Genomic DNA, 21,680 nt, shown 5'->3' with positions numbered 1-21,680 from the left:
CATACACAGTAGACATACAGAGTAGACAGGGATGGGCAACTTGGACATTGGCTACCCAAATTGGCTACCCAAAATGGCAAGAACTGACTGGCTTACAAGCTTTCAAGAGGGAGCCTAGATCCAGAGGGCACGGAGGAAGGTAGAATCTACACTGAGTAGTATCCAATCTGTCTGGGCGAGACTGATGAAAGGAGATGTTGATGGCACTCATATGGTACAATAGTGAATAATTACTATGAGGACTGAATGTGAGGGTTGGAAATGTAAAGGTAGACGTTTTGTAGCAAAAAGAGGGAAGTCCGGGAGCGGAGGTCCCGGACTATATCAAGGGAGAAGAGCAGAGTGCTGGACCCTACCCAGAGAAACAGTAACTCCAGAGATGGAGGCAGAGGCGATGACATGGAGAGATGGAGAGGCTAGGAACTCTAGACCCAGAGAGGGATATGGGCTGTGTGCTGATGACCAGGGTACAGGCGTGCAGGGTGTACCCTTTGGTTGATTGATGATGCATGGAGGGGACTGTAACCATGGCAATGTAACGATAATACGACAGGATGAATATACAGCTAATGTTCTCCCATGTAAACTATCACATAATTCACAAAAAAAAAACATTAAAAAAAGGAGAGCAATAAGTGGACAGGCAAGGCCACCAAGACAGTGGTCCTTATTGGGACACACCAGGAAGGCAATAATTCAATAGAGAAATCCTAGAAAAGAGATAAACACAGAGGGGCTAGATAAGCTCTACACATCTGAGGCTGGTGCTAAGGCTGACTGTACACACAGGAAAGACCACAGAGAGTCCAAGCTGACCACACATCCATGACTGACAAAGAGATTTAAGGATAAGTTTGGGCTGAATAATTCATTCTTGTGGGAGGCTGTTTCTATGCATTGTAGATGCCAGTAGCAAACTCTCCTCGCTTTTGACAATCGAAGAAAGCCTCTAAACATTGCCAGATAACTGTAAGGGAAAGACAAGGGCAAAATCACCCCTGGTTGAAAACCCCTCAGTTAGATAGACAAAAGAGAGATGGGGGTGGGGGTGGGGGTGGGGGTGAGGCAAACAAATAACCAAACAGGAATGAAAGAGGGGGAGATTATCACTTCTTACCCTACAGAAATTGAAAGGATCATAAGACAGTATTATCAATATTTATATGCCAACAAATTAGAAATTCACATGAAATAGAAAATTTCAAAATGTTTCTAAGGAAAACTTAAGAGTAAACTACAAAAAGTATCATGCATATTTCAAATAAGTAGTACAATATTAGAAAATGTAATATATCCAAGAGGAAAACCATGGGAATTTGTATGTTTCAACGGTGTGTAGCAGGGCTTTTTATATTCATTTAGACATGTAAGCAGAGGCTTGTTGCAGTCATTCTTGCTGCAGTAACAGTACAAAAATATCTAAAGTAAAATTAGGAGTTTACCTCATTCCTCTCCACTTTTATTCCATTGATACAACTACTGCTAACAATTTTGATTTTTCTGCTTTTAAAACCTGTTTATACGAACATTATACTCATATTAATGGTTTGTGATCAGCTGCTAATAGAAAGGTGGGTGATTCAAACCAACCCAGAGCTCCATGCAGGAAAAGGCCTCGCAATCAACTTCTGTATCAATGTTGCTTTTGAAATTAAGTCAGTTCCGACTAGTAGCAACCCTGTATAGGGTTTCCAAGGAGCAGCTGGTGAATTTGAACTGCTAACCTTGTAGTTAAAACCAACCTTGTGGTTCAGTGCATTATCCCACAGTGCCACACCAGCTAACAACCGAGAAATCACCATGGAGCAGCCCTTCTTTGTAATACCTGGAGTTGTCATGCGTTAGGGACCACTGGCAGCAGCTAACAACATACAAACATTTTGTACATACAGATATAATGGCTTACTCTGTATTCTATACAAAAATGGGCTTCATATACAAAGGTATATGAACCAAATGGATCACTAGTGGCATAGTGGGTTATGTGTGGGGTTGATAAATATAAGGTCAGCAACTGAAAACCACCAGCTGCTCCAAGGAAAAAAATGGACTTTCTGTTCCCATAAAGATTCACAACCTCAGAAACCCTACACAACGTCGCTAGGAATCAGAACCAACTGGAAGACACTTTAACAACAAACACAAACCAAAGAAATTTGCTTTTCACTTAATACATAAATGTAGACCTCATGGCCAATTCATTGGTTTCCATTTTATTATTTATAATAAAACAGTTGCTAGGTGCTATCAAGTCGGTTCCAAGTCATAGCATCTCTCTGCACAACAACGAAACGCTGCCCAATCCTGTGCCATCTTCATAATTGGTATGTTTGAGGCCAATGCTGCTGCCACTGTCAGTCCATCTCACTGGGACTCTTCTTCTCTTTCACTGACCCTCTACCAAGTATGATGTCCTTCTCCAGAACAGGTCCCTTCTGATAACATGTCTAAAGGAAATGACATCAAATCACACCATCCTTGCTTCTAAGGAGCACTCTGGCTGCACTTTTTCTACGACAGATTTGTTTGTTCTTCTGGCAGTCCGTAATACTTTCTATATTCTTGTCCAACACCATAATTCAAATTCATGTGATTCTTCTATGGTCGTTTTTTACTTATCGTCCAACCTTTACATGCATATGAGGATACAGAAAATACTATGGCTTGGGTCAGGTGCACCTTAGTCCTCAAATTGACATCTTGGCTCTTAACCAATCTGTGAGAAAGAAATACCAAACTGGTCCATCTTCAGGAATAAAGAAACAAAGATCCAAGAAGTTAATAATTGACCAAGGCACAAACTGTTAGCTGATACAGTAACACAAGAACCCATGCACCTAGGGTATGTGTCAGCAGGATGAATGGGGGGAGGGGGAAGAGAACCTGTTCAAGAAGTAGAAACTTTAAAATAAGACCGCAACCATCAAAAGGAAATAAGCAGCATCCGGGAAAACTGTTCTCCCCATAGTACTCAGCCAATGAGGAACTGCCGGAGGGACTATCAAGCTAGGGAATAAAAATACTTGTAAAACGGCTACACAGAGCACCTGCCCATCTTGTCTTCTGGGTTTGGGACCAGACTTCACAAAATTAACTAATAAAGCTTCATTCTCGCTAAAATTAGTACAGATGGGATTTCTTGTGTTTGTCATCGGGAAACTCTCGTGACAACTCATCAGTGGATAAGGCAGTCCACACCAGTACTCCCAGCTAAGACCCATCAGGGTAAGGTCCTAGTTGGGGGTTTATACCAACTCGCCAGTTACTAAGTAGAATCGAAGCAGTATGGGGTATCGACAAGGTTTCTCACAAATTTAAACAGAGGTCTTTTGCAGCAGATTTGCCTAATGCAATATGTCCTTTGATTTCTTGGCTGCTGCTTCTGTGAATATTGATTGTGGATCCAAGCAAATTGAAATCTTTGACAATATCAATCTTTTCTCCATTTATCTCAATGTTATTCACTGGTTCGGTTGTGAGGATTTTTTTTTCTTTATATTGAGATGAATTCCATATTGAAAGCTGTATTCTTTGATCTTCATCCATAAGTATTTCAAGTCCTCTTCGAATACAGCAAACAAGGTCTTGTTAGCTGCATATGGAAGGTTTTTAATGACTCCAATCCTGATGCTAGGCTCTTCTTCATATAATCCAATTTCTCAGATTATTTGCTCAGCATACAGATCCAATAAGTATGGTGAAAGGATTCAACTCTGACCCACACCTTTTCTGATTTCAAACCTTTCAGTATTCCCATGTTCTGTTCTAAAACTGCCTCTTGATGTGTGTACAGATTCTACTTGAGCACAATGAAGTGTCCTAAAATACCCATTTTTCACAATATTATTATCCATAGTTTGTTATGATGCACACAGTCAAATGTCTTTGCAGTTATTTAAAATAATCAAAAAACACAACGCATTATTTTATTTCCAATATTATTTATGATAACTATACAATTTGGCTATAAAATTTCACAGTTTGAATATATAAAATATATTCAAACATTTTCTCAGTCATGCATAGTAAAGTTGTTCCCTCATTTTTGATACTATAAACAGTGCTTGGATATACACTGCCAGACATTCTTTCAGATACAAATGTTACGTATTTCAAACAGATTACTGAAAGCAGAAATGCTTTCAAATAGCACATGAATTTTTAATTTTCACATTACCATACCATTTCCTCCAAAGTGTGTAATAAATTATGTGCTATCAAATGTATGGTGTCCAGTGTGACACTGTAGGACTGCTAATCACAAGCTCACCAGCTGCTCCTCAGAAACCCTATACAGGGTCACTATAAGTAGGAACCCATTCAAGGGCACTTAATAACAGCTAATAGTATGGGAATATTCTTTTTCCCTTGTCCTCAGCAGCTCAGGATGCTGTCATTCTCTCAACTCTCAGTGAAAATATCTTGGTTTTCATTTGCTGAGTTTTGAAGAGATGAAGAATCTTTTCATATGCTTATTGTCATTTGCATTTCTTCTCTGAATTGTAAATTCCTTATCTTTTTCTACCAAAGGGATAGTCAATTGGCTTTTCCTATAAATAATGACCAGACAATGTGGGTTAGTGTACCAGACTGCAAAGTTCTTTGAACAGCAAAGTCAGTGGTTCAGGCTCACCAGCTGCTCCTCAAGAGAACCTATATGGGTCGCTAAGGGTTGGAATCCACTGGATGGCACTTAACAACACAACAAACTTGTACAGGTAGTGCTGTTGTAAGTGCCATCAAGTCAGTTCCAACTCACAACTACCCTATAATAGGGTTTCTGAGGATGTCAATCTTCCAGGGAACAGAAAACCTCATCTTTCTCCTGCATCTCGTACAGTTGTTGTTGTTAGGTGCCATCAAGCCGGTACAGACTCATAGCAACCTTATGCACAGTAGTCTCCAGCATATTCCAATTACTACAAAGCACCATTACAATTATCTTTTTTCATTATTTTTTTGAAACACAGATGAGTCCAAAATTATCTGCACCCTGGCTGTATTTAATCAACTTCTAGAAAAGACAAATACATCATTTTTTGACAGGATCTCATTGCTTTTCAATATACTTTGTCCATTTGTCAAAAGCTTTTGTATTCCCTTATTAAAAAATGTTTTAGACTGAGATGCAAGCCATATTGTACCACTATTCTCACTTCTTCATCAGAGGTGAATCTTCATCCTTGAAGGGTTGCTTTCTGGGGACCACACAGGTGAATGTCCAATGGAGTAAGATCAGGACTGTAGGGAGGATGCTTTAACACCTCAAAAAGAAGTTTTTGCAGTGCCAAGAGTGTGGTTACAATTTAAAAATGGGCACAGGACATGAATAGACATTTCATCAAGGAGGAGATCTGGGCAGCCAACAAACATATGAAGAAATGTTCACAATCACTAACCATTAGAGAGATGCAAATCAAAACAACAATGAGATATCATCTCATACCAACAATAACAGCAAAGATGAAAAAAGTAGAGGACAATAAATGCTGGTGAGGATGCAGAGAGACTGGGACACTCCTGCATTGCTGGTGGGATGGCAAAATGGTCCAAACTCTCTGGAACGCAATATAGCTCTTTCTCAGAAGGTTGGAAATAGAAATACCTTATGATCCAGCAATTCCGCTACTTGGTATCTACCAATAAGAAATACGAGCTGTAACACGAGTAGATCCATGCATACCAATCAATGTTCATAGCAGCACTATTTACAATAGTAAAAAGATGGAGACAGCTTAAGTGACCATCAACTGAAGAATGAATAAACAAACTGTGGTAACATACACACATGCAATATTATGCTACCTTGAAAAATAACAAACAAGGAAGCTACAAGCCATCGTATAACATGGATCAACCTTGAGGACACTATGTTGAGTGAAATTAGTCAGTCACAAAAGGAGACATACGGCACAGGACCATTATTATAAAAGATTAAGAAAAAGAATCTACACAAAAAGGGGGGGGGGAATCTCTCATTTCTTTGCGGGTTACTGGGATGTGGGGGGGGGGTGAGGGGAGGGAGGGGAAGGTGGAGCACAGGGTAGGTAACAGACACAGGATAGCTTGTGCTCTGAGGAGGGGGGCAATACACAAGAAGGGGGAGGGAAATGGAAGAGCAAGGCGGATGAGAGAACAGTTAGGCATGTTTGTATGGGCTAAGTGGGACAGAGGTAAATAATGATGTATGCATAACCTTGGAACAACAGGGCTCGGGATACAGGGATTGAGGCATGGTTTGGGTAATAGAGGGAAAACAATGTTAAGATGCTTGGCTGTCTTTCGAATCTTGGTTTCCCTTGCCTGCCATTGTAAAATAGACATTTGAGGGGGAGAGAAAGGAAAAGCCAGAAACATCACCATAGAAATCTTATACGTCCATCTTCAGCCTATAACTGGAATACCTAAAATTGGGCTAGAACTTGCCTAGTGAAGGAGGCTTCCTATGGAGCCTTTGCATTGCATAAGACCATAGGTGGAATCCTGATCCCCATCCAGAATCTTCTGAGGTGGGAAATTTCCACTTGAAACAATAAGCAGACTAGCCTGGGGCAGTAAGAACAGAAGATGCTACTTGGAAGAAATACCCAGCAGAAAAAATAAAAAACAATAATGGCAGTACAACGGAATACTTCAGCAACAGGCAAGTTGTTTGCCAGGGAGCCATCAAGGCAAGTGGTCGGGTCTCCTCAGGGAAAACCCCCTTCCAAGACTAAGACTCAAGGAGAATACACTAGCAAGCATGTGGTCTGACTGGTGACCATATGGTCACCAGTAAGGAGAAGTGGGGGAAAAACAGCAATGAAATTGTAAGCTAAGTCTGACCATGTTCAATAAACTCCTGTAAACCCAGGTTGAGACCTGGTTGGCCATCAGTATGGCATGACCTGAGGGCTCCTGGGCCTAGACAGGAACATGGCCACAGAGGACTAGAGTGGAGAGTGAAGCATCCAGCTGATATAAAATGAGGGGAGATGCACAAGAACACCCAGAGTTGCAGATATTACTTGACCTGGCTTCAATGGCTGGATGATCAGAACTCGACTAGAAGAGGAATAAAAGAGTAATCTGCTACAATTTGATGAACTTGACCCATGCTTGTGGTTGTAGTAGCTCAAAAGAGGGAACAAATCTTTACTGTGACGATCATTCCCACCCCCTCTATACAGAGTTGACAGGGATGGGCAACTTAGACATTTGCTACCCAAAATGGGCGGGGAGGGCCTACAAAGGCAAGAAGTGACTGATTTACAAGCTTTCAAGAGGGAGTCTAGTTCCAGAGGGTACGGGGGAAGGTAGAATCTCCACTGAGTAGTTTCCAACCTGTCGGACGGGGTTGATAAAAGGAGATGGGGATAGGACTCTTTTGGTACAGTAGTGAGTAATTGCTATCAGGACTGACTGTGAGGGTTGGAAATGTAAAGCAGATTTTTTGTAACAAAAGGAGGAGAGTGGTTGATTTTGCAGTCCAGGAACAGAGGTCTCAGACCATCAAGGGAGAAGAGAGGAGTGCGGGACCCTACCCAGAGAAGCAGTGATGCCAGAGACAATGACATGGAGAGATGGAACAGCTGGGGACTCTGGACTCAGGAAGGGAGAGGGGCTGTGTGTTGTCAGCCCAGATCAGGCTTGTGGGATGTACCCTTTGGTTGTTTGATGATGTATGGAGGGGACTGTAATCATTGCAATGAAATGAAATAGGATAGGATGAATGTAAAGCTAATGCTCTTGCATGTAAAATATCACATGATTCACAATTTAAAAAAAAGCTCTGCTTTTATCTGCAGCTGATCTGATCTGGACACAACAGTTTGGGCATCCAGCAATAAGAATGTTAATTCAACCCTAACTAGTAGACCAGAAGAATTAGATGGCTACCATTGCTGACTGCTCTGAGAGCAATCACGATAGAGCACAATAGAGGGTCCTGAATATAGAGTTGGAGGAAAATGTGTATCCAAACTTAAAATCATAAAAAATAAAAAAATAAACCAGGCTTATTGGTCTCACAGACTGTTGGAACCCCTGGAACTTTTGTCAGTATTCAGACCTGTACTGAACTCACCCCCATGGCTCAACTCAGCCAATACAATGGACAGCTGAACAGTAACACCAGGGAGTAATGCAGGCCTTAGAACAATTAACCACATGAGATTAAAAGTGCAGCATTTGCTCAAAGATGAAGCTTAGAAGGCAGGGATGGATAGCCTTCTATCAATCCAAAGATAATACACGGAAATGGTAAATACAGAAAGGAAATGGGAAGAGTGTGGTTACACTGACTGTAATCAGTGTCATGAAACAAAGTAAGTATGAATATTTGAATGGGGAAACAATTTGTTCTGTAAACTTTCATTCAAATCATAATAAGTTAAAAAGAAAACTTTAACACAGTGACATGTGTCAGGCACACCTTAATCCTCAGAGTGAATTCATTGTTTTTTAGCACTTTAAAGAACTCTTTTGAAGCACATTTACTCAATGCAATAATATGTGGTTTTATTTCTTGACTGCTGCTTCCATGGGCTTTGATTGTGGATTCAAGTAAAATAAAATCCTTGATAATTTTAAAAAAAGAATGTGGTTAGAAGGGTGGAGACATGCATTGTCATGCAAGATCACAATGCCTTGGGGATAACAGTCCTAGGAGTCTAATCCCAATTTAGGCTTCAGCTCTTCAGTGAGCATCTCACTGTAAGGAGCACTGTTGATACTTGAGAATTCCAGAAAACTGTAAGCATCAGTCTTCCAGCTGATGGTTGACTTTTGAACTTGGTTGGAGATTGAGGATATTTCCATTCTATACTCTGCAATTTACTCTCATGCTCGTAGTGATGAATCCATGTCTCGTCACCAGTAACAACTTTTTTTTAAAGAAACTTTCATATTCCATCCCAATTTTGTTTGCAGATGTCCAAACACTTGTGTTTTATGCTCTTTTGCAAGTTGTTTTGGTACCCATTTCACACAAACTTTTTGAAACCCAAGTCTTTTATAGATTATTTCACAGGCAGAGCCATGCTGCTTTGCAAATAATCTGCCACATAATCCACTGCCACTCATCTACTGGACAGAATCACTTCACGTCCATGTTCAATGTTGTCATCAGCCGTGGATGTAGATGGACGTTTTAATATAACCAGAGTGCAAATAACTTTTTGCTCACTCACATACATCTTACAATTACTGATATGTACTATATAGGGTGTTGCAGCTCATAATTTATTTATGTTAACATTCTCATGTCACCCTCAAGAGCAAATAAAGATCTGATCTATAAAACTACAGATTTTTTAAAAAGAGGGGCAATAATAATGAAAACTAAAAGCATGAGGCATTTGACTTATGTCAGAACCAACTTACAATGAAATCATTGGGGCAGGATTCCATCATAAATCATGAACTACCTGTCCTACTTCGTTCTGTTGTGCATAGGGTCGCTATGAGTCAGTACCAACTAGATGGCACCAATCAACAACAACAACCTGTCGTTCTATGGACTCTAGGTGTGGTGCTGGAGGATCAGCTGCTCTTCAGAAGCCCTATACAGGGCTTTGAGTTGGAACCGACTCAACAGCACTCAACAACAAAAACATATGGAACTATACATTGCGTGACTCTATTACAGAACTACTTAGGGGTTATCCACTAGTGGTATGAAGACAGGGCAGCCTCCAGCAGTGGTATGGGTTAGGAATATTTTTAGTACTGATGCTGAGGGAGGGGTTTCCAAGCTGCAATGAAAGAAGCACACACATATGGGAGGGTTTGGGGAATTTGTTTTTTGCTATTGGGGGAGGCAGGGAGGGAGAGGTATGACAATACAGTACATCAAATTTTGTCCTGACACAATGGACATCCTTGTACCTGTAGATGAGTTTACATGTACCGATTATTTCAAAAGCTAAAATCCAATTGTGACCATTAATTTTGTGTATCAACTTGGTAAATGTCTAGTTATGTGGTCAAACACTGTTCTCTAGATGTTGCCATAAAGTATTTATATGCGACTAACCTTTAAACCAGCTGGCTTCAAGTAAAGAAGATTAGCCTCCATAATGTGGGTGGGACTCATTCAATCAGCTGAAGGTCTTAACAACTGAAAGGTTCTCAAGGGAGAAGATACTACCTCCAGATTATAAATGGACATTTTGCCAGAATTCTTCGCCACTGTCTGACCTATCAATTTGGGACACAAGACTGTCAAAACTTTCAGCCTGTTGCCACCTACAGATTTTGAACTGGCCAACTCCCACAATCATATAAGCCAATTCCTCAAAATAAATTTCGCTATATGAGACTAAGTCCAAAACTATTGTTGTTAGGGTTCATCCAGTTCACATATGTACAGATTTATTCCAAACAAAATGTGCTTAAACATGTATCTGTGATGAGACAAGTTCTGAGGTTACAGACAAGTTCTCTCAGTAATCCACTGGTCTGTTTCACTGGGTACTTTCAAAGAACAAGGTCCAAAAAAAAAGTAGCTTCTAAGGGAATCTGCTGAATCAGTTAAATTCAAGGCAGAGAAGTCAGCTCAGAAAGTAGTGACTGCATTTTGGGGTTCCAGAGGAGCAATCATGATCATGGGATCTTATTAGCAAGAAGGTTTTTAAAAGCTGAATAAATTGGTGAGGAAAAGGCCTGAAAAGTTGCAATGAGAATTTTTTTTTTTTCCATAACAACTACGCATCTGCTCATTCTTCAAGGATAGTAAGGACTGTCCTACAGGAATTTTGTTGGGAAACCTTACCCTTCAGCCCAGCCCTGATGGCATCCCTTCAAACTTCATCTTGTTCCAAAACTCAAAGAGCATTTCAAAGAAACACAATTTGGGGTAGAATAATATTAAGATGCTTGGCTGTCTTTTGAATCTTGGTTTTCCTTGCATTATATTATAAAATAGACACTGGAGGGGGAGAGAAAGGAATAGCGAAAAGCATCACCATAGAAAGCTTGTAAGTCCATCTTCTGCCTATAACTGATTGGAATACTTAAAATGGGGCTACAACGTGCCCAGTGAAGGAGGCTTCCTGCGGAGCCTCTGCAATACATGGGACTATAGATGGAAGCATGAACCACATCCAGATCTCCAGAGATGGAAAATTCCCACTTGAAAGGACAAGCAGACCAGCCTGGAGTGGCTAGAAGAACAGAAGATACTTCTTGAAAGAAAGACCTACAAGAAAAATATAAAACAACATAGGTAGACCGACTGTTACTACAAGAACAAGCAACATGCTTGCCCAGGAAACATAAAGGCAAGTGGTCGGGTCCCCTCAGTGCAAACCCCCTTCCAAGACTAAGATTCAATGGGAATACACGCTCTGATTGGTGACCACGCTCCACACCGATAAGGGGAAGTGAGGAAAAACAGCAATGAAGCGGTGAGCTAAGCCCTACAACGTTCAATAGACTTCTGTGAACTCAGGTGAAGACTTGGTTGGCCAGCAGTGTGGCAACACCTGGGGACTCTTGGGCCCAGAGTCAGTAACATAGCCACAGAGGACTAGAGTGGAAAGCGAAGCGTCCAGCTGATAAGAAGAGAGGGCATATGCATAAAAACACCCACACTTGCAGATAATATCCACTTATCCTGGCTTCAGTGACTAGATGATCAGAGCTCAACCAGAAGTAAAAAGAAGAGGGGGGGAAAAAAAAAAAGTATTCTCATACAATTTGATGAACTTGACTTACATCTGTGGAAGCAGTAGCTCAAAAGAGGGAACAAGTCCTTACAGCAAGAATCATCCCCACACCCTCCACACACAGAGTGGACAGGGATGGACTACTTGGACACTGGCTACCCAAAATGGGGGGTAGGGGGCTACAAAGGCAAGAAGTGACTGGCTTACAAGCTTTCAAGAGGGAACCTAGACCCAGAGCACCTGGAGGAAGGTGGAATCTCCCGTGAGTAGTATTCAATCTGACTAGGCGGGCTGATGCAATGAAATGCAGACGGGTCTCTTGTGATACAATAGTGAATAATTGTTATCAGGACTGATTGTGAGGGTTGGAAATGTAAAGGTGGATGTTTTATAGCAAGGAGGGGAGTGATTGACTTTTCAGTCTAGGAGCGGAGGTCCCTAGGACCATCAAGGGAGAAGAGCAGAGAGCGGGACCCTACCCAGAGAAGCAGTGATGCCTGAAATGGAGGCAGAGATGATGATGACATGGAGCGATGGAGCAGCTGGAGACTTTAGATCCAGAGAGGAAGAGCGACTGTGTGCTGAAGACCTGGGGGGCACAGGGGAAGGATTGCATGGAGGGGATTGTAAGCATGGCAATGAGACGATATACGATAGAATGAATGTAAAACTAATGTTCTCCCATGTAAACTATCACATAATTCACAATAAAACATTTAAGAAAAAACAAAAAAACCACAATTTGGGTCCCTAGCAAATGCCAAAACTGCCGTTCTAACATGGTATAAATCAAAAAGCAGAGAAGTCTTTGGGGAAGTGTTAAAAGAGATGGAAACACCACCTTCAGAAGTGTGCATATCTAGGTGGAGGATGTGTCAAGAAACAATAGAGGCACATTTTGAAATTTCTGTTAAATAAAGGGATCTATGTTTTTTAGCAATACTTTTTTGACTTGTCCTTTTATATAGATACTAGCTCATTCTGAAGTTCTCCTTAAATACATATCCTTCAGTAATGATACCCATCTTTCAATGTACAATGTACATTTATTCTATTGGTTCTATTTCTCTAAAAGACCACTATAGTGCCTTTCTGAATTAAAAGATATAGGTGTGTTAAATTTTGAGAGGAGTAAACATATTACAGACCTCTCCTGTATTTTGGGATGTTGAATGTTGTTGTTGTTAAGTGCCTTCGAGTCAGTTCCGACCCATAGCGACCCTGTACAGGGTTTCCGAGGGTGTAAATCCTTATGGGAGTAGAAAGCCTCATCTTTCTCCCGCGGAGCGGCTGGTAGTTTTGAACCGCTGACCTTAAGGTTCGCAGCCCGATTCGTAACCACTACGCTACCAGAGCTCCTTTGGGATGTTGAATACTAACCTCAAAACATATCAACTATATAAAAAAAAAAAGTTATCAAAATAAATTAAGGGTCTAGGAGCATACAAGGAGCCCTGGTGGCACAGGGGTAAGGGTTAGGTCGTTCATTGAAAGATCAATGGTTCAAACCCACCAGCTACTCCATGGGAAAAAGATGTGGCAGTATGCTTCTATAAAGATTAATGCCTGGAAAACCCTATAGAGCAGTTTTTCTCTGCTCTACAAGGTCACTATCAAAAGGAATCAATTCCACAGCAACAAGTTTGATTTAGTTTACTAGCATCAAGAAGGGTTAATAGACACTGAGGTAATAAAAATACTACGCTTATTAAGTCATTACTTCAATGACTTGAACCTCCAGAATTAAAAAAATAAATAAATAAGAAAAAGTTAAAATTTGGTATTGTTTAGACACTAATTTTAACACGAATGTCTTTAATGTTTCACTCTGAAATATGATGTTATGGCTATTGGTTTACCGTTACTTAAAATAAAGAAATCTAGCACAGGTTTATTTGATCATGTCAAAATATTTTTCAGAATCTATTAAAATAGTCACAGGAATTTTATTTGACTTTTTTAAACATTATTATGCTGTTATTTCCTGACAGAAGATCATTTTGCAGTTCTTCTTAAATATATATTCTTCCGTAATGATAGCCATCTTTCAACATACAATTAAATTAACTCACAATGTTTTATTTGGGATTTTCCCATTTATGTTTAAGTGAGAAATCAATCTTTTTCTTCATCAATTTATGCTATCAAGATTTTGTTACCAACTCTACACTACTGGCTTCACAGATACCTTATTTATTGAGTAAATGATAGCATTTATTGAATCTTTTCCTATTTTTAGATGTCATCTCATTTAAATCTCATGACAATCCCAAGAAATCTGTTGTTATTGCTATTTCACAGATGATGCTAACTCCTAGAGACTCAATAATTTCTCTAAGGTCTCCCAGACACTTAGTAGCAGAGCTTGAATTTCAAAGTGGGGAACACACTAATAACCAATATTCTATGATACTTGACATGTTTTCAACATTCTAAAATAACTACGGTACTGAAAATTGTTTAAGTACTAGTTGTTTGAAAACCGGAGAGAAATTATACAAATAAAATCATAATCATTTTTTTTTTTAGAAAATGCTTTGTGCATCAATTTCTTTCAGTAAGTTATTGTTTTCTACTTATGTCCATAAGAAAATGTTCAATTTTTACAAAAAAATCATCCTTTAATCAAATTTTGAATATGCTTCTTGTTGTTGTTACTAAGTGCCATCGAGTCAGTTCAGACCCATAGTGACCCTGTGTAGGGTTTCCGAGGAACAGCTGGTGAGCTTGAACTGCCGACCTTGCAGTTCAAACGGCTTCGCAGTCTGGCGCATTAACCCACAGCACCACACCAGAACACCGAAAAACACTGTGGAAAATTTCCTTTTATCTTTTCAATCCATTTTTCCAAGGCCTTTTTGAAGCCCCCTCATACTTTTTCAAAACTTTAAAAGCATTCCAAAACAAGAGAAAGATTAGAACATACCTTGACTTTGAGCCAGATGAAGAATTTTTGCTGTAACATATCTGGCAGTATCTGCTTCTGTAGATTCAGCATTGATCTTCTCTAGCTGAGCCAGGAGCCCCACAATACGAGAATTATTGTTAAGGCTAAAAAGAATGATACTTTACATTAGGGCACATTTCACAGTAAGTATAAACACTATAAAAACCAGCTTTAAAAAAAAATTAACTCTACCTTTCTAAAATCATTAAACATTTATACAGACAAACTTTCCATGCTGTTTTATAGCCTTTTTGTTGTTAAAATTCTATTAAGTGACAAGCACATTTTACTCTTCAGAAAACCACAAATCACAAATGTGCATTTAACCCTGTCCAGCAATCCCACATTATCTTGAAAATTCATCTTTCCGCTCTCCAAGACTTTCTACAGTTTTCTCGGGTCTTCTCACAACTCTTAACCACCCCATAACTTTCCCCCATTCCATCCTCAGTTAATGACCTACTTCATACCCTAATTTTCATTTTACAAACCATCAACATACCCTAAAACCTTATTTATAAAGACATACATGGGAATGAAAAACATCAATTCAGAATAATAATTATCTCGAGGTACAAGAGGAAAAATGTTACTAGACAAAAGCACACACTGTGTTTCTAATTTTCCATTTCTTGAGTGATTAGTACACAGCTTATACAATTCTCATTCTTTTTTTATTTTTGGAAATACTTCATAATTTTTTAATTAAAAATTCTGAATTCAAAAACAAAATTAATATATGTGTCTAAATTTTTTAATGTTTTCCTTTCTCTTCCAATGTTACAGGGAAGAAATGGTTCCTTAGCACTGTTACCATAAATCTGAATGAGCAAAAACTAATATTGTACTATGGAAAATTCCAAATATAAACAAAAACTTTTTTAAAAGTATAATAAACCATCAAGTACCCACCACCCAGGCAACAATTATCAATATTCATGGACAATCATGATTCTCACCATACCCACCTACAAGAACACACGTTGTTGTTGCTATGGGCCATCGAGTCGGTTCAGACTCACAGCGACCCTGTATAGGGTTTCCGAGGAGCAGCCAGTGAGTTTGAACCGCCAACCTTGTGGTTTAAACTGACCTTGCAGTCCAGTGTTTTATCCCACAGCATCATACCAAGACTCCAAGCACACACATCACAGATTAATTTTGCATCAAATCTCAGAGACAGCATTCCTTCTGTAAATGTTCCTAAGAATACTTAAAAACACAAAGGGACTTCAAAAAGTCTGTGGAAAAATGGAATTAAAAATAATGGAATTTTCCCAAAAACTTTCTGAAGCCCCTCGTGCTACATTTGTCTTTTAGTTTGTACATTCCTTATTACTCGCTATCTTTTCTTCCTTTTAGTTGTTTGTCCTTTAGAGAGTGCCACATTCTAAATTTAACTGGTTGCTGTTGTTGTTGTTGAGTGCCATGGAGTTGGTTCCGACCCATAACAACCCTGTGTAGGGTTTCCAAGGAGCAGCTGGTGAGCTTGGACCGGCAACTTGGTAGCTCAAAACCGACTTTGCAGTCCAGCGCATTAACCCACAGGATCACACCAGGATTCATATAAAGGTCTGCTGTGGCACTGTGGATTAATGTGTTGGACTGCAAAGTTGTTTGAACCACAAGATTGGTGGTTCAAGCTCACCAGCCGCTTCTCAGAAACCCTACATAGGGTTGCTTTGGGTCAGAACCGACTTAATTGCACTTAATGACAACAATCTGATTTGAGGCTTGATTTGTTGAAATGAATTCTTTATAAGTGATACCATAATCCTCCATATACAAACAAATAGTGTCTGGTTATCTTTCTTTTGTAAAGTAAATATAAAACTCAATTTTTTTATTTACCTATATTAACCAGTTTTGTATAGTTTTATGTATCAATACAAACCCATACCTTTAAACACATTAGAGGTTTTGTAACTACATGGCAAGTATGGATAAAACACTTCTGCTGCATACTGAAATATGTGGTTATCTTAAGGAAGAATAAGTATAAAATTATTAGAATTGCAATCTGAATGAGAACCACATTTTTCATATAACATCACATTTACTTGAAAGAATAACAGACAAACCATGATTATTCAGACTAGGGTATTTTCATAGTAAATAAAGAGACTGTATCATTTCCTGGAAATTGATATACTTATTGCCAATGATAAAATTTGAACTTTCCAGCAAAAAATTAGAAATCTGAAAAACTTCCATCTAGCAAAATGACTTTGACAGCTTTCCACTACCTAAAGACTTTCCTGAATCAATCAATGATGATATTTAAAAATGTAATTTTTAATACTATGGAATGAAATATATCTATTTTAAAGATCTGAATAACTCAATGAACCAACATTTTCAAATAATCAAGAGATAACATTAGAATTTCAGACACAGATAAAGAACAAAATAGACTCATGGATGATTTTAATGTTCCATAGCACAAAAAGCTCACTACTATGACTTCAGATTCCACACTGCAAATAATCCTTAACAAACCTACCACTTTGTACTTCATCAAGTTTTGGTAAAATATCAAAAATATCCCTAATTATCTGAAAAGGTTATTAAAGTCTATAAAAGCCCAACTTTCTACATATTCTTCCAGAAAAATATACAAAATAGGTGTATATATAAATACATACACACACATAAGTAATGATTGGAATTAGTCAATCACAACAAGGCAAATATTGTGTAAGATCACTACTTTAAAACTCAAAGAAACGTTTTCATGCTAAAAGTATTTGATAGTTACCAGGGGTGGGAGGGAAGGGAGAGTTAATTCATTGGCTTCAGTGTAGACACATGTTACCTTGGGTGATGTTGTTAATGTTTTTGTTGTTGTTAGTTGCCATTGAGTCAGTACCGACCCATAGCGACCTTATGCACAACAGAACAAAACACTGCCCGATCCTGGGCCAACCTCACTACTGTTGCCATGCTTGAGTCCATCCATGCTGCTACTTGGCCAATCCATCTCGTTGAGGGTCTTCCTCTTTTTTCTCTGACCCTCTACCTTACCAAACATGCTCTTCTTCTCCAGAGACTGGTCCCTCCTGACAATATGTCCAAAGTATAAGAGGCAAAGTTTGGCCATCTTGGCCTCCAAGGAGCACTCTGGCTGCACTTCTTCCAAATTGGTACCTTTGGCAGCCCATGCACTTTCAATATTCTCCTCCAACACCATAACTCAAAAGCATCAATTCTTCTACGGTCTTCCTTATTCACTGTCCAGCTTTCACATGCATATGAGGTTACTGAAAATACCATGGCTTGGGTCAGGCACACCTTAGTCCTCAAGCTGACATCTTTACTCTTCAACAATTTAAAAAGGTCTTGTACGACAGATTTGCCTAATGCAATACATTGCTTGATTTCTTGACTGCTGCTTCCATGAGTGTTGATAGCTGATCCAAGAAGAATAAAGTTCTAAACAACTTGGGTGATAAGAGTGTAATATACAAGAAAGGGGGAGGTCGGTGGCAAGTGATGAAAACAGGTGAAGACACAAGGAAGTTTACAAGGGCTAAAAGACATAGAGGTAAATATTGTTATATGCAGAGTCCTGGTGTAGTGCTGCGGGTTAATGCACTGGACTGCAAGTTCAGTTTGAACCTCAAGGGTGGCAGTTCAAATTTACCAGCCACTCCTCAGAAACCCTATATAGGGTTGCTATGAGTCAGAACCAACTTGATGGCACTTAAAAACAACAATAGCAATGTTTATAAAACCCTGGAACAACAGTGTTCTGCAGGTAGATACTTGCACAGACTGAATAGGTATGGGAGGAAGAGTGGGAGTATACCCACAAATCTGTAAGTGTTTGATAGAGATTATTTGTACATGAGCATTTACCTTTGCTGCAAGCACACCTACGAACGTAATGGAGCATACAGCAGACACAATGATGAAAACTTCCTACCTAGGTATTATCAAACATCTAGGGCAATGAGTTGCTGGGCCTGAAGTCTAAAGACCATAGTCCCATAGTCTAAGGGAACACTATGGCCAACTGGCATTATGTAGTCCACAAGACAATGTTCTACATGCTACTTCGGTGACCAGTGTCTGGGATCTTAAAAGCTCATAAGCAGTCATTTAAGCTGCACCTACTGGTCTCTCCATGTGCAGAAGAAAGAAGACTGATGAGAATTGAAGATGCAACAGCAGCATGTGAGCATCAGTTTCCATTGACTCTGAGACCAGCAGAACTGATGGCACCCAGCTACCACTACCAACTACTCGTAAAGGGATCACAATAGAAGGCCCCAGATAGATAACAGAAAATACAAAACAAAACTCAAAATTATTTTTTAAAAGACCAGACTTAGAAATCAAAAACAGACTGGAGGAACCCAAGACTATGATCCTCAACTGCCCTTCAAGTCTGGAAAGGATTTTCCCCTCGTGGGTAGATGGGGAAAGAGAGGGGAATAACAGCACTGGCAAGGTATACTTATCATGGGATGGTCAAGCATTAAGGATCAAAAGGAACTGAGAAGGGATCCAAGGGTAGGTGGAATGGAAATAGGAACCACAGGAAGGAAGAGGGATAACTGCTATTGCATGGAGGAAACTGCAATCACGGAAATGAAACAAAGTGTATTACCTGTTGAATATACAACAGATGATCTGTAAACCTTCTCTCTATTCACAATGAAACCTTCACTCAATTCACAATGAAAATTTAAAAATAAAAATGAAAAGTTCATGGAAAAATAGAATTAACAAATGGCATTTTTCCAGGAACTTTTGAAGTCCTCTCATAAGCCCTAATGATCACTCTGTGTCCATGCAAAAAATCTATCCAATCTTTTTATTCTATTTTATTTTTTAGTGTTTTACTGTGAATCATGTGATAGGTTACATGGGAGAATATTAGCTTTACATTCATCCTACCATATATTGTTTCATTGCCATGGTTACAATCCTCTCCATGCATAAACCAACCAAAGCCTGCCACCCTGTGGTCAGCATACAGTCCTTCTCCCTCTCTGGGTCTAAAGACCCAGCCGCCCCATCTCTCCATGTCATCATTTCTGTCTCCATCTCTGGCGTCACTGCTTCTCAAGGAAGGGTACCCTTCTCCGCGCTCTTAGATTATGAAGTCAATCATTCCCCTCCTTTTGCTACAAAACTTCCACTTTCACATGTCCAACCTTCACAGTCAATCCTGATAACTATTATTCACTATTGTATCACAGGAGAACTATCCGCATCTCCTTTCATCATACCCGCCCAGACAGATTGGATACTACTCTGTAGAGATTCTACCTTCCTCCACGCCCTCTGGATCTAGGTTCCCTCTTGAAAGCTTATAAGCCAGTCACTTCTTGCCTTCCCCCATTTTGGGCAGCCAATGTCCAAGTTGCCCATCCCTGTCTACTCTGTGTATGGAAGGGATGGGAATGATCCTCGCTCTAAAGATTTGTTCCCTCTTTTGAGTTACTGCATCTGTAAGTGTAGGTCAAGTTCATCAAATTATATTAGATTACTCTTTTTTTCCTCTTCTTTCTTCTTCTAATTGAGCTCTGATCATCCAGTCACTGAAGCCAGGTCAAGTGGGTATTATCTGCAAGTGTGGGTGTTCTTATGCATATGCCTTCTCTTCTTATCAGCTGGATGCTTCACTCTTCACTCTAGTCCTGTGTGGCTATGTCACTGACTCTGGGCCTAAGAGGCCCCAGGTCTTACCAGACTGCTGGCTGACCAGGTCTCCACCTGGGTTCACAGGAATCTACTGAACATTGTATAGGCCTTAGCTCGCAGCTTCACTGCTGTTTTTCCCTCACTTCCCCTTATCGGTGACGAACGTGGTCACCAATCAGAGCTTATATTCCCATTGAGTCTTAGTCTTGGAAGAGGGTTTGCTCTGAGGGGACCAGACCACTTGCCTTGATGTCTCCTGGGGAAGCAACTTGCTTGTTCTTGTAGCAATCACTCAGACTGCCTATACTGTTTTGTATTTTTCCTGTATCTTCCGCACTTCTAGCTGCTCCAGGCTTGTCTGCTTGCCCTTTCAAGTGGAAATTTCCCACCTCAGAAGATTCTAGAAGTGGTTCAGGACAGATGACCCCTTTTTAAATCCCAAAAATATAGTTACCTTTATCTTCTGAGCTGACCTCTCTGCTTGAGTTTAACTGGCCCAACAGATTCTCTTGAAAACTATTATTTTTATTGACCTTGCTCTCTGAGTTATATAGGAAACCCATCCTTGGTTATGATTTATGCCATTAATCATCTTGATTAGCTTTCATCCTGCATTAAAGACTGATGGAAAGTTCAGCTCTTTCAGCCAACTGATTTTAAAAAAAGAAAATTTTTCAATTTTTCACTAATTTAAGAGTTGGAAAATCAAAGACCAAGAAAGTTGCGCCAAGAATTCTCATTCCCATCAATGCACCTACTCATTCTTTGAGCAAAGAGGGGCTTGCCCTATGAGAATTTCCTTGAGAAACATTACGCCATCCACCACACATCTTTGATCATGCCCCTTCAGAATTCTTTTTGGTCCCAAACTCAAAAAACATTTCAAAGGAACATGACTTTGAGTCCCTCAAGGATGCTCAAATTTCCATTTTTAAGTAGCATAAATCTAAAATCACAGAGTTACTTAAGGGAGAATTAGAGAGCTAGAAACACCACCTCCATAAGTGTATATAAACCTAGATGGAAGATATGCCAAGAAACAAAAGTTCAATTACTTTGACACTTTTGTTTTATGAAGGTTTCTATGATTTTATAGCACTGTTTTTTTACTTACTTTCATACATTCTTTAAGTAAATACACAAAAGTCCTATAATTCAGATTTGAGAGAAATTGGCATTCATGTTGTTACGTGCAATTGAGTCAGTTCCAATACATGGTAACCCATATATACCAAAATGAAACAGTGTCCAATCCTAACCATCCTCACATTGGTTGTTTTCTTTGACCCAAATAAGAGGAGGTACAAGAGCTGAACAGAAAATTTCAAAGATCAGCTTGAGAAAATAAAGCCAAATATTACAACAAAATGTGCAAAGATCTGGAATCAGAAAACCAAAAAGGAAGAACACACTCAGCTTTTGTCAAGCTGGGG

General features: G+C 39.5%; 1 protein-coding gene across 1 annotated transcript in view; it reads right to left on the bottom strand.

Moving 5' to 3' along the window:
* Window positions 1-21,680, bottom strand: part of AGTPBP1 (ATP/GTP binding protein 1) — a 219,950-nt gene that overhangs the window by 179,770 nt on the left and 18,500 nt on the right. Inside the window, exon 2 of the mRNA XM_006875881.1 lies at window positions 14,575-14,699. Within this exon, the coding sequence (XP_006875943.1) occupies window positions 14,575-14,699 (125 nt within the window). The remainder of the gene's footprint in view (window positions 1-14,574; window positions 14,700-21,680) is intronic.

Source organism: Chrysochloris asiatica, unplaced genomic scaffold (assembly GCF_000296735.1).
Source record: "Chrysochloris asiatica unplaced genomic scaffold, ChrAsi1.0 scaffold00344, whole genome shotgun sequence".
Lineage (NCBI taxonomy): Eukaryota > Metazoa > Chordata > Mammalia > Afrosoricida > Chrysochloridae > Chrysochloris > Chrysochloris asiatica.
The sequence above is the reverse complement of the archived record's forward strand: the minus strand, read 5'-3'. Positions and strand labels throughout refer to the sequence as shown.